General features: G+C 44.2%; 1 protein-coding gene across 3 annotated transcripts in view; it reads right to left on the bottom strand.

Annotated features, from left to right (window-relative positions):
• Positions 1 to 353: 353 nt before the first annotated feature.
• GALNT14 (polypeptide N-acetylgalactosaminyltransferase 14) overlaps positions 354 to 13,463 on the bottom strand; it is a 237,126-nt gene continuing 224,016 nt past the window's right edge. Inside the window, exons 14-15 of one of the 3 annotated variants that reach the window (XM_035111477.3) lie at positions 3,118 to 3,237; positions 354 to 2,268 (exon numbers count right to left, since the gene is read on the bottom strand). In XM_035111477.3, the coding sequence (XP_034967368.1) occupies positions 2,110 to 2,268; positions 3,118 to 3,237 (279 nt within the window). In that variant the 3' untranslated portion in view covers positions 354 to 2,109. Of the gene's footprint in view, positions 2,269 to 3,117; positions 3,238 to 9,147; positions 12,040 to 13,463 lie in introns of those variants that run through there. The other 2 variants (XM_035111478.3, XM_035111479.3) reach the window with 2 other exon arrangements.

Genomic DNA, 13,463 nt, shown 5'->3' on the forward strand with positions numbered 1-13,463 from the left:
TTCTGATTGTTATTATTATTTAAATACAAGTCAAACCTATTCCAAATTGAGGTGAGGAGGGCTTTCCCCTCATTCATCTTGCTTGAAATTGAACCACTGGAGCACATTTCACAGTGACATCAAAATGCTTTTCTCGGTGCTCAGCTCTAGTGATCTCACATGTTCATTTTTGGTTACGTAGTTGTCATATGCAGAGCATAGAACAGCGCTAGAGGATGGCAAGGCTGCTCATTATAAGTGAAGTTGCAGAAAAGTATCTGAAGAAGAACTGCACTCTCTTCTCCCTTTTACCAGTGCAAAACACTTGCACGAGCTATTGCACTTTCATAAGAGAAAAACACGAGACGTTGGTCTTCAAATAGCAAAATATTACTTTTATGATGCATGTGAAAATTTTCCCTATTCCAAGGTTTTTAAACAGTGGAGAGACAAATTACAATTACAGAGGACCAGCAGGTGATTTTAGGCTCATCCAAGACCCCCTGAGATGGGAAAAAGTACAGCGTTAAACAGCCCTCTCATACAGAAGCATGACTCAAGTCTCTCACCATACGCATATAAGATGGATCCTACTGTTCAGAGTCGAAGGTGGCACGATGATGCTAGCATTGCCAGTAGTGATGAGAATCCAATTCATAACTGGTCTGTGAATACAGGTTTGTTGTCCTAGAGGTCCAACTCTGCATTTCAATATGGACTTGGAGGCTCACCTAATCCAGACTGTTCAAACCCATACTCCAGTCCAGTCACTCTAGAATCTGTGGCCATCATGGCTTGTGCATGGGTGAACTATAGTAAATTCCCCCAACCATTTGGCCCCAGTATGATCTCTAGATCAACACTTTTGCAGGGTGTGGTTGATTTTCAACAAAAGATTAGAGACCACAGTGGGGCGATACAATATCACATACTGTGCCCACAGGTAATGCTAGGTTTCTCTTGTCCTCCTCGAGGCTCTGAGAAACAGCCATCATCAGCACAAGTGTTTGGTCTTAGTGGCATAGTAGTTGCATGATGTGGAATTCAACAGGAAAGCAGAACAGCCAGTGCTATAGCTTGGCAAAGCAGGCCACTTTCCAAAGCTCAGAAGCTGTCAAAGAGAACCACTAAATGCTTACGGAGCAAATGGGGAGATTGGAGGCAGAGGCCCTCATCCTGTCCCATGTGCAGTCAAGGATTGTGCTCTCCCGCGAGAGTGTGTGAATAAGAGGAACCAGTTACATGCTGCATGTGAGACCCTGTGCAAAGTAAGAACGCACCATGTCTCTCTCCAACCATTGCCAGTGAAGGGAGAAACTGATGGTTTCTTGGCCGGGGTCTACCCAAACCCTTGAGTAAGCTTTGTGCAGCGACAGAGTTGTGCAAACTGTTCCTCTCTTCTACACACATATTAGATTTGACCTCAGCTCCCAGTTATCATATATATCTCTCTCTCCTCTCTCTCTCTCTCCACCCCCCACACGCACACACACATTTTCTCACTCCAGGCATATACAGTATCTAGCACACAACAAGTGCATGAATCAAATACAAATTATAATGTGCAATATAGCTTACTCCAGCACGCTTCCAAAGTTGTGCTCAGTTACATCAATCAAAAGTGCAAGATTAGTTAGCCTTTTCTGCTGTATCCCAGCATATCCATTTCTCTGCTCCCATAAGGCCTGGTTTTCCTTCTCCCTGCCCTTCGGCTGCTAGAAGCTGCTCTCCCACTTATTATTTCCCAAGGCTTTCCCACCACCTTATCAATGAGGACAATAAATTACCGCATTTACTGATTTCAGCAGGTTCCCTTCTCAAAAATGAGAAGAGCGACTTCTGCTACAACTAGCAGATGAGGGTCATTGAACATTGTTTCCAGATTAAGCAGTTGTGTTCTTATCTGTATGGTTGTGTAGTCCCACCTGGCTTGAATTTCTGCTATGGCTCTCAGAGCCAGCACTTGTGTGCTTTCTTCAACCTAGGCACGGCTGTATGTCCTTATTCTTTGGCTTTTGCCCCACGCTAGAAGGCAAGCCCCACCCCCACCCCCAAGCTTGGACAGCCTTGGCTGTTGTTCTCAACAAAGTTCCTCTTGGCTGAGCCTGCTAGCGTTGTCGACAGACGTGGTCAGGACATCACCATCTCCCATCGCTGGCTCATTGCAGTGCTCTCACAAGGGTTAATGACGACTTCCCGCATGTTCTCGTTGGTGTCCCCCACCATTTCGGTGTCCAGGCAGTAACGTGTGGCCATGTGCTCAATGTGAGAACCAACTTTGTTCCATCGCTTTTGGAAGAGAAAGGGGACAGGCAAAGAGATTAAATTCAGCATGCCTTACCACCACTGAGCTACAGTAGTTAAGATCTATGGCAGTGTTCCTCAATGCTGGGTTCCCAGATACTGTTGGATTACAGCTCCCATCACCCCCAGCTACTTTAGCCAATGGTTAGGGGTTATGGGGGCTGTAGTCAAACAACATCTGGAGTCCCGAGACCACTTATCTATTGTCTGTGAAGTAATAGTACTAATGGCTAGCACTCCCTTTATCTATTTTTGGTTTCCACAACTGTAGAGCATCAGCTATATGGCTGATATTCAGCTAGGTTATACCTAAGATAGGTTAGACCTATTGAAAGTAATGGACATAACTTAGTTATGCTCATCAATTTCCCTGAGTCTACTCTGAATACTCCCTCCTGTGGTTTACAGCAACTGGTATTTAGAAGTATACTAATTCTGAATCTGGAGGCAGGGCATAACCATCATGGCTAGTTGCCATTGACAGCCTTATCTCCGTGAACTTGTCCAATCCTCTTTTAAAGCTATCAAAGTTTGTGGCCATCGCTGCCTCCTAAGGGAGATCCAAAGTTTATTTTATCAGTCCTGACTCTTCCAACATTCAGCTTCATTGCGTGTCAATGAGTTATAGTGTTATGAGAGAGAGACTTTTTTTCTATCTACGTTCTCCATGTCATGCATAATTTTATAAAGGTATATCAGTTGCTCCTTGATTCCACACATCTAATTCATATCTCAACATTTCTATGGATGATGTGAGGAAAACACTTCATATCTCTGTTAGTAAAGTACGCTGTAAGAGAGATTTCAGTCTTTTTGAGGGGAAAATGGCCTCACCTGCTTGCCATCCCCTTCTTTGCAAGGTAAGAGAACCACCTGTGAACCCGGAAAGAGGGTTTGTATTGATAAGCACAGCTTCTGGAAGTGGACTTGCTGGTTGTATGTATATGTCCATTCCTGAAACAAAGGAGAAAACTGTTACATGCTACCCCATTCTCTGAGTGGTGAAACTCTCCAGGGGTTCCAAACGCTTCGTCCTGGGTTCAGTTTCCTTGAAATGAATGTCAGTGGAGACTGTGGTGTCTTTAGGATATATGGTTTTATTTACACATATATGCAACCTGAGCATAGGGTGGAGGGCCTCACAGCATTAACACCCCAAAAGATCTAGCTCCTTTGTTAGTCATAGATTTCAATCCAGCATGGAGCAAGGCATGTCTCCGTCTCCAGCGTCCAGCTCTCACTCTGGCTATTGTTCCCCCACGTAACTGAGTCAGCCTTGGTTGCCCTGATGGATGACCTTTGTGGGACAGATGCTCCTGCTTCTTGATCTCTCATTAGCATTTGGAATCATTGACCATGGCATCCTCCTTGACTGGCTCTGGGGAATGGGGAACTTGGGGCACTGTATTTCAGTGGTTCCAATCCTATCTGTAGGATTGGGTCTAGAGATTAGTACAGTGGTACCTCATGTTGGGAACAGGATCTGTTCCGGCAGCCCGTTCGCAACATGAAGCGCCACACCTGAGCATGCGCATGACGCAATGTGACACTTCTGTGCATGCGCAAAGCGGGATTTAGCGCTTCTGCGCATAGGTTACGGACACGCCGAACCCGGAAGTAACCCGTTCCGGGACTTCTGGGTTCAGTGCGTCCGTAACCTGATCATGAGGTATGACTGTACTGTATTGGGACACTGACTTTCAGCCTCCTGCCAACTATGTTATGTGCCAGAGGGGACTATTATATCTCTGGTGCTGTTTAATAATTACAGGAAGCCATTGGGAATTGTCATTAGGGGTTATTTGCTGCACCACGGTAAACACTTGCAAAAGAGTGGCACAATGACTTGGGATCTGTGTGCAAGGCCAAGCACTTAATATTGACTTCATTTCTATAGAATAAATTCAGGCAGATATGCCACCTTCCTGTCCCAAACACTTCTTCTTCTTCTTCTTCTTCTTCTTCTTCTTCTTCTTCTTCTTCTTCTTCTTCTTCTTCTTCTTCTTCTTCTTCTTCTTCTTCTTCTTCTTTTTAAAAAGCAAACAAACTCCAGAACTGGTTGCATGAAACAGCCATAGGAAACGTGAAATGGGTTCGTTTGTTTTGTTTCTGGCGCCCAGGATGAATTGTGGCAACAAACAGGTTTCTACCTTGTATCTCTCAAGACAACAGTGGAAGAAACAGAGGAAGGGTGAAACAAGGGCATGGCGCAGGCGTCTGCTCCCCCCCCCTTTCCTTTAACATTTCCATATTTTTATCTGGGGCCGCCATCTGGTTTCCATCTGATTAAATGGCAGGGGAGGGGGAGGCTGCCTCGCCATCCGAAGGCAGCCGTGCAAAAGTCAGCCAAAGATGATACTTTAAATTTATTTCTTGAATTCATTATGATGCTGAGGAGCAGTGACAGGTGTCACCTTGAATGATGTTAAAGCCTTGAAAAATTGTCCCCGGTCTCCAACAGCGTTAATGTAGCTTTTTCCTTTTCCTTTTTCGAGGGGGGAAATGGGTAGCATATGAAGTGAGTCACTGTTTGAAGCCGGCACACTCCCCCCACAACCCTCACTACATTTTCTCAATAGCCTTTTGCACCACGGACAGCCTTTCAACACATTTCGCAAAGATCTGCCTTGTCTCTTGACAAGGTGCAACTGCCTTTGCTGCTTCACTGCTTGCTTCTGTCTTTCTTGGCCAAATCTCCACCAATTAATGAGAAGGTAAACTGCACTTTGGAAAATATCACCGGGGAGAGAAAAATCCAGAGAAATTATCATGGCTGGGGTGCAGGGTTGTTGTTGTTGTTGTTTTTGTGTGTGTGTGTGTGTTATTGTTGTTGTCTTTGCCTTGCTTTTGAGGTGGTGATGACTTTTTCATATTTTTTCTCAAAAATTATTTCCCGTAGCACGAATGGATGAACTTTTGCCTAGCAATGACTAAAATGAAGTATATACCATTGAAATATTTTAAAAGGTTACCGTTTTTAATTTTTTTGTATGCCGTTTTACCATTTCATAAAATTGTATTAACAATTCTATATATATTTCGTATCAAATTTGGACACAGCACCACATTCCACAATGGGGAGTGTTCTTAGCAACATAGGGTATACAAATGCCACACCTGCGCAAGGTAAAAGCCCCTTTTTGGGACCTCAAAACTCAGCCAGCAGACCCTGCTGGGCATGCTGGGAAAAGAACCTACAGGAGAGGTAGCAAAACATCGTCCTCTAGCAGCGTCTATACTGTTACTGCAGCTAAAAAAAAGCTTCCTTGTGTGTTTGATGGCCCTCTATAATGTTGTATATATGTGACTCTAAAGTTTGGGTTCAATTTTATATCTGCTTACAGTGACTTCAAAAATGGTCAGAAAACTGATAAATAAATTTTTTAAAATCATTTTGTGTGTCAGGTTTTTTTTATCAAAGCTCTTTGAAAGTAAGATTTTATCTAATCTTTAATGAAAGCTCATCAAATTATGATACAGTACAGGGAAATGAGGCTGTAAAAAAGTCATCACCCTACTGATCATGCTGCAAATCATCTCGCTGATGGCATGAGGCCTGCAACCTTCCCAGGTGCTCATGCTCCAATTAAAGCCCAGGCAAAGACATTATGAGGCAGTTGTTCCTATGGGGTTTTTCAGGTCAGGAAGTGTGGGCAGCTGGGGAGGCTGCAGAGAGCCGAAGAAATGCTTACTGGAAAGAAAAATGCACACACCAGTCTTGGCTACCTCACAAAGATAAAGTAAGCTCAAAACCCCCAAAGAGTCCTGAAAATGAGGTCGAAAAGTGGAAGCCTCTTTCACAGAGGAAGAAAACTTGGCAGGGCATATTTTGGCACAACACTAATAATTAAAGAACACGTGAAGAAGACTCCAAAGCCCACTGAAAATATGCCTGCGAAGAAACATTTTTGGGAATGAGGCATTCATTCAACAAAACATTTTTTTAAAAACCCAAGGCTGGGGATAGTTGGTATGTATTTGCATAGGATGGGCTAAAATATAAATATTATAAATGCAAAATTCTCCTGTTTTCACAAAGATGTATTGAATACATCTGCACTTTGCAAGGGCTCCATCTGTGGAGACTGGATCATCCAATGGCAAGGGTTGGGTTCAGGTTTAGTCCCTTGTATAGCTAAGGATTTAAGAACCACATTTAAGTTTTCCCCATAGGAGTCAGCGACATCCATCTGCTTATATGGGAGAGGTAATGGGATGCCTTTAAGCATCCCTAGTGATTGAAGCAGGACAAAGTCCTTCACTTGTATCCCGTCTTGCATTCCGTCTAGTCTGACCCAGAGTTTAGTGGGAACCATTTCTATTTGCACAATTTGCCCTCTTATCAACATAGCCTCATAGAATATGAGAGACAGAACCTGAATTTGAAAGTGAAAAAGTGCAGATGCGTCCAGAGGAGCTGCAATGTTGCAGGGAGTTGAGATATGGTCATCATCACGAGTACCATCTTCTAAGGGTGGCCCAATTTACAGCCTCCAGAGTTTAAAGCAAATATGTTGGACTCCCCACCCCCCCACCCCCCAAGAAAAGCACTGCTAGTTTCCTGCTTAGTACCATTCCAAGTCAAGGAATCAAAGCCTCAGTGGACCTAGTAGAAAAGGGGTAGCCAGTATGGTGCACCACAGTTGCTGCTGGGGTGCAACTCTCATCATCCCAGACCATGGGTAATGTTGGCTGTGGCTGATGGGAACTGGAGTAAACTAACATGTGTTGTAGACTTTTTGTTGGCATCTCTCTGTCTTGAGAGACAATGGAGTGCACCTCTGGGGCTGAAGTCAAGCCACTGTGTTAGCAGCATCAAAGTGACATCCCCCAGGGCCAGGGCTTTTTTTTTCAGCTGGAACTCAGTTCCGGCACCTCTCAGGTGGGCACCATTGCGCAGTCCTGAGCAGTGTGTATGGACATCCTGAGTTGCCCAGATGACGAAACCCCTCTCTTGGCCTCTCTGATGTGGTCCAAAGGAAATCAGAGCAATATGTTTGGCACCAGCTAGGCTGCAGGAGTTGATGGAAGGAGGCGTACAAGGCACCACCCAACTGCCTTAGGGACTCCACTCTTGTGTAGGGTTAACTCCTTAGCCTTTTCTTCTCACAAAGATGTTCCACAAAGCAGTGGAAGTTTAGGATCAGAGTTTTCCTTCCCTATATGGGCTACCTTCCAAGCTTGACAAGTCCCATCTGCTCCTCATTTCCCTCTGTAGCATGTGCAGAAACCATCTAGACATATCAAGAGATCCAACGCACCCTCGTCACCATTTCTTTGAGCTCCTGCCATCGGGACGGAGATATAGAACAATGCAGGCAAGAACGAGCCGTCTCGGGAACAGTTTCTTTTCTAGCGTGATTTTGGCCTTAAATGGAAAGTCTGGACTTTGAAGTCATCTTATTTTACTTGTTATTTTGTATCATATTTACTGTTTTTAATTAGGTTTTGTAGTAATTTTGGATTATGCGGAATGCTTTATCTGAGTGGATGTAGCAACCGAGTAATTTCGTTGTTCCCGCAAGGGGACAATGACAATAAAGATATCTTCTCTTCTCTTCTTGACCACTGGATCCACTATTGGTCTTGTCCATTCAATCCGCTAGAGTCTGTCTTTGCATGCAGGGGAAGTCCCTAGCTCACCCATTGGCTACCCTCACCTGGTTGAGCTGGCCAGTCAAAGCTGCTCCCAGTGTGTGTCGCTCTTGCATGCTGACAGCTTCTAGTAATCACAGGTGAGAGGTGTGTGCAGGGTGGGCACAAAAGATGTACAAACTACTGCAGAAGGAGCACAATATGTCCCTTACCAGAGGAACTACCCCTCCCCTAACAATGATTACAGGTAGGTAGCCGTGTTGGTCTGCCATTTTGTTGTTGTTTAGTCGTTTAGTCGTGTCCGACTCTTCGTGACCCCATGGTCTGCCATAGTCAAAACAAAATAAAAAAATTTCTTCCAGTAGCACCTTAGAGACCAACTAAGTTTGTCATTGGTATGAGCTTTCGTGTGCATGCATACTTATCCGAAGAAGTGTGCATGCACACGAAAGCTCATACCAATGACAAACTTAGTTGGTCTCTAAGGTGCTACTGGAAGGAATTTTTTTATTTTGTCCTATCAATGATATTAGAGACAAGACTCCATAAGAGTTCTCAAAGCGAGAAGCACAGGCTTGTAATGTATGACTACCTTAATCTAATGTACTTTAGCCAGTAGTAGATTGGATAAATTAGGGGACAGAATGTCAGCCCCTCCCAGTCTGTAAAGTAGGAAGAGAGCATCTTGGAAGGGGCAATCTTTATCATTCTCAACGGGCTTTAAAGCATACTGTGGGCTCTTGCAGTACCCTGAGTGGACATTTATATTTGACCAGCTTTGTCCCCAGGGTGGACAATAAATCTTAGCACTTTGCCATAGGTGCACTAGAGGAGGCTGAAACAATTGTTTTCGTCTTGGTTGAGATGCTCCCTGTGACAAAGTTCTGTGAATCCTCTGGGGAGAGAGCTGACAGATCAGAGCATCTGGCTGAATTTTTCAACAAGATCAGGACAAAAATATTAACTAACTAGGATGTTGGTGATTCACTCGGTGATTGATATTTTGAGAGGCAGACAGTGGGACACAACAGGAAGGTGGGGGGGGGGAGAGATTGCCATCCTTCTGTCTGTTTCTCTTTTCCTACAGGAGACTGACAGCTTCTCTCTGAATACAGAGTCATTTCTGTACTGCTGCTGTTGACGATGTGCTCAAGTGTATCCAGGCCTAAGAGGCTCCTGATTTCTTTTCTAAAGCTTGTCAGGTTTCTTGGAACAGCTAATGATTAATGGGTTTATTAAATGAATCCCAGAGTCAGAAATCCATTCCAAGAAGGTTACTGCAAAGTTTAATATCAACTGATGCTCTGTTTCTAACAGAAAGCCAATGCACCAGCCAAACGGTGACATCTTCATTAGACAAAACCAGGGCAAAATTACGATCAATTATTTACCCTCAGATGCATTTCTCCAGTGAAGTGCTAAATCAATCAATCCCTTCAGCAAATGAGACATAAACAAGACCGGATAATGCCAAGTGTCTGACTTGCAGCATCATTGCAGAGGCAGCGTGCTTGGTGCCGTGATCAGTGGTACAGTAGGATAATTTTAGACTCTGGACTTAATAGTTTAATAATCCCCCACACACCCTTTGAAGAGTAACTTGGCTCTCTGCATTTGGGGAGTCCTGCCCTCCTGGTCCTTCTGCCCAGGAGTGGAAGGAGGGGGTTTGTGGACCACTTGCAGTGAGGCAATGCTTCTATTCTTCTACTTAGTGTATGTGTGGGGTTTTGTGTCAGCGCCACTTGTGTGGGTTCTCTTACTATTCTTTTGTTGTATTTCCTTGGTGGTGAGAGAGGTTGGTTGTCTTTGGTTGGCTGTAGTGAGATTTGTTTTTGTGTGTGAGTGGGGTGTGTGTGTGTATGTGTTTGGATTAGGTTAGCCAGATTGATTCGTAATCTGTTGGCGGATTCTTGTCGTTGTCTTGTTTGGCTGTGTATGTGATAAGGTCTCTCCTCTTTGCGAGAGGGGAGACTTTGTGGATGGGATCCGCTTCCCGCACTAAGCAGGGGGGGGCGTGTTTTGGCCCCCTGCTACCACCTATCCCTGCTGCCGCGCCCAGCCTCTGGCTGGCCAATAGGGCTGGCTGGGGGGCGGGGTTTACCTGCATTTAAGACGGCGCGGCGGCATTCAAATCCTCTTTCTGTTGCTGCATCCCGTCGGATCTCCCACCCACCCTCCCTTTAGGTCTTCCTTTGTGTGTTTGCTTTGACCTTGCTATGGACTTTAGTTGGTTGCCTTGGTTGCCCAAGGGGCCTGGTAGGAGTTTTTTTTTTATCCATTTGGCTAATTGGCACTGGCCTCTTGGTTTTTTCACCTACCTCATAGCAATTCATCACAACTTCGTTTGGTATTGGCGGTTAGGCATTGGAATATGTATTTGTCTGGTGTGTTTGAGGACTGGTTGTGGCCATCATCCAACCCTCCTCTTTTAGGGGTATCCCGTTAAAGGGATCCGGCGGTCGTGGATCCTGTCCCATGCCCTGCTGGTGGCTAGGGCCATGGCACGACCCCCGGTGACATCAGGAGAAGCTTTCAGTTTTATTTGCATCAACAGGCTCCTCCCACTGGTTGTTAACCTTATATGACTCCCCACTGAGCGGGGTGGAGTCATGCTTGCTCGTGTGTCTAATGCCTAAGCCAATACCTCTCACTTGCTCTAACCAATAAAGTTGTGGCCTTATTTTACCCATTAACTTAAATTCATGTGTCACCGTGTCTTTATTTCTCATGGAGGGTGGGTCCTCGAACCACAAAGGGGAACCATACAGGGGTGAAGGAATCTTCTTTTATTTGTCCCCGTGTCAGTTTCCATTTATTGGTTAGTTTTTCTAATAAGGCTGTCTCCCATACTGTTTGATACCATTGGTCCATGCTTATTCCTGACAGGTCTCTCCAGTGACTTGTTATGTGGCTCCATCAGATTCAGAAGCTGAATACCAGGAAATGGGCAGGGTGGTAGGACAACAATTAGAGAGCACTATTATTATTAAATATTGAATTTATATAGCGCCCTATACCCTGAGGTCTCAGGGCGGTTCATTATTGCCCAAGGCCCATTGACAGACCAACTCAGCATTACAAAGATGTCTGCAGACTTGACATGAAGCCTAGCAACATCAACCCCACCATGTAGGAATCCCTTGCAGATGAGACCACAGTGTCTGGAGACAGGCAGTGGGGTTGTGCAACCATTGGCCAGAGAACAACCAGCAGCACAACCCGATGCACCAATCAATACATAGATAAACAAACAAACAAGGCAGGTGATCTTGGGCATTATCATTTAGAATACATGATCTGGGAGTCCATGGCTCCCCACTTATAGATGGAGCAGATGTGGCAGGACAGCAGATCTTCAGGCAATCTACAAGGAGAAAGGAGCTTTGAGAATTCCCACAGCACATTATACCTCCATGTCTCTGGCAATAGAACGAGGAGCACATTAAAAAGACACTCTTAGTTTCCTGCTGATTGTGGAACTTACTGTCTCTGGAGAGACATCAAAGCCAGAGCCAGGGCAGCTTTCAGAAGCGTTGCAATGCCCATACTGGTGTTTACCGAAGGGCGTTGAGGTAGGACTTTAATGTATAACAGCTCTCCCTCCCTTCTATTTAACTATCCGCTTATCTGCTTAAAATGCTAACCAGAATATGGAGAGAAGAGAACACCTTTTTGTTGTCACAAACAGCACCTAATTCTTAATCTAGATCAGAGAATACTCACTGATTGACACTGAATATTTTCCCCCTTTAGTGATTGAGAAGAGGGGAAATGAGGTCAGCCTCATTAAGCTGCTTCTACTTTAATAGGCAATTTAATATTGAATGAATGCAGAGGATGAACTTAAATATATCATTTCAATTCGGCACATTTTTTTGAGCGACGGAAAGGAGTAAATAGTTCTGAAAGATAGGAGGAAAATTATAATTCTCATTTTCTTCCTCTGATCCTTGAAGAAGAATTATGTGTCAACGTAGCTTGCATTCTGAGTACGGATCGGCTTCAGGAGTTCAGGAGTGTGCTTCGTATCAGGCTTGTCTTGTGGAAGGCCTGCTATCTTGCAACTTCGATACCAGGGACATTGGGAGTATCCATGAGTCTATTTTTCCAGTCTATGTCCCCCAAATCTGCTGTTTGGACAAGTTGGCAAAAAACTGGCACCTGTTCCAATTTTGAGGTGGAAGAGCAATCGCACAGCAATTTAATTTTTTTGCACATTTTTAGTGTGATAAAAAGGCCCCTATGAAAGAACCTTGAGGTGTTTAAAAGTGACATCTTAAAAATACTAGGAACAAATTGGAGGTTTTGGGAGGGGGGGCAGAATGACAGCTTGCTAACTTTCACTGTGGGGGGCCCTTTTGCATGACCATTTTGTCACATGAATGCAGAGTAGGGGAAAAAATGAAGGAACTCACGGTGACTCCTGAGAATGCATCATTTCAAAATGCAGGTAAGCGATTAATTGTATGAATGTTCTCCAGTGGAAAAAACAACAGCAAGCCTGCATCCAGAAAAGCATCTAAGGGGAAATGCTATATAGAACCTCATATGCTAGTTTTCTGTGGAAAGGGAGTTTGGGACACAGAAAAGCACTAACCTGCGTTCTGAAATACATCACAGAAGGACTTGCATTCCAATTCAAAGTGTTGGTGCTGACCTTTAAAGCCCTAAACGGCCTCAGCCCAGTATACCTGAAGGAGCTTCTCCACCCCCATCGTCCAACCAGCGCCAAGGGCCTTCTGGCAGCTCCTCACTTCGAGAAGCAAAGCTACAGGGAACCAGGCAGAGGACCTTCTCGGTAGTGGCGCCCGCCCTGTGGAACGCCCTCCCATCAGATATCAAAGAACTTAACAACTATCTGATGTTTAGAAGACATCTGAAGGCAGCCCTGTTTAGGGAAGTTTTTAATTACTGATGTTTTAATATATTTTTAATCTTTTGTGGGAAGCCGCCCAGAGTGGCTGGGGAAACCCAGCCAGATGGGTGGGGTATAAATAATAAATTATTATTATATTATTGTTTTTATTATCCGTTTTGGGTTCTCTTTGGCTCTGGCAATAAGACGAGTGATTTTTGGCTGGAAGACAACTTAATTCATGGACTTGTATGACCACATGGCACCAATTATGTTTGTTCAGAGAGCAGACAACCTGAAGAAAGCTCAATTGTAAATACCTCATTTAGTAGGCTAGCAGTATATACGGCCACTTTCCTTTGGAAGATGCAGCCCAGTAGGCAATAACTGAAGTTCACAAAAATGCATCTTATTGGGGAAATTGCCTGTACTTTAGTCAAAGCTGCATACAAAAAAAAATTGTTTTTCTTGGGGGAAATTTGTGCCAAAATGTTGATGAATTTCCATGAGGATTAACCACAAATTTCCATGCAAATGCGGAGAACTAAATTTAAGAATAGAAAACTGAAAATTGACAGATTCATCCATCCCTACTCAGGGCATGGCTTCTTTGTAGTGGTGCAACTATTATTTCAATTTCAGAAGGAAAACCTCACTGCTAAGTGTAAGAAAAAGAAGGCATTTAAATCTGGAACTTCTTTTTAGGAAAAAAACAACAACTAGCTTTAAT

This window comes from Zootoca vivipara, chromosome 3, assembly GCF_965207765.1.
Source record: "Zootoca vivipara chromosome 3, rZooViv2.hap1.1, whole genome shotgun sequence".
NCBI lineage: Eukaryota > Metazoa > Chordata > Lepidosauria > Squamata > Lacertidae > Zootoca > Zootoca vivipara.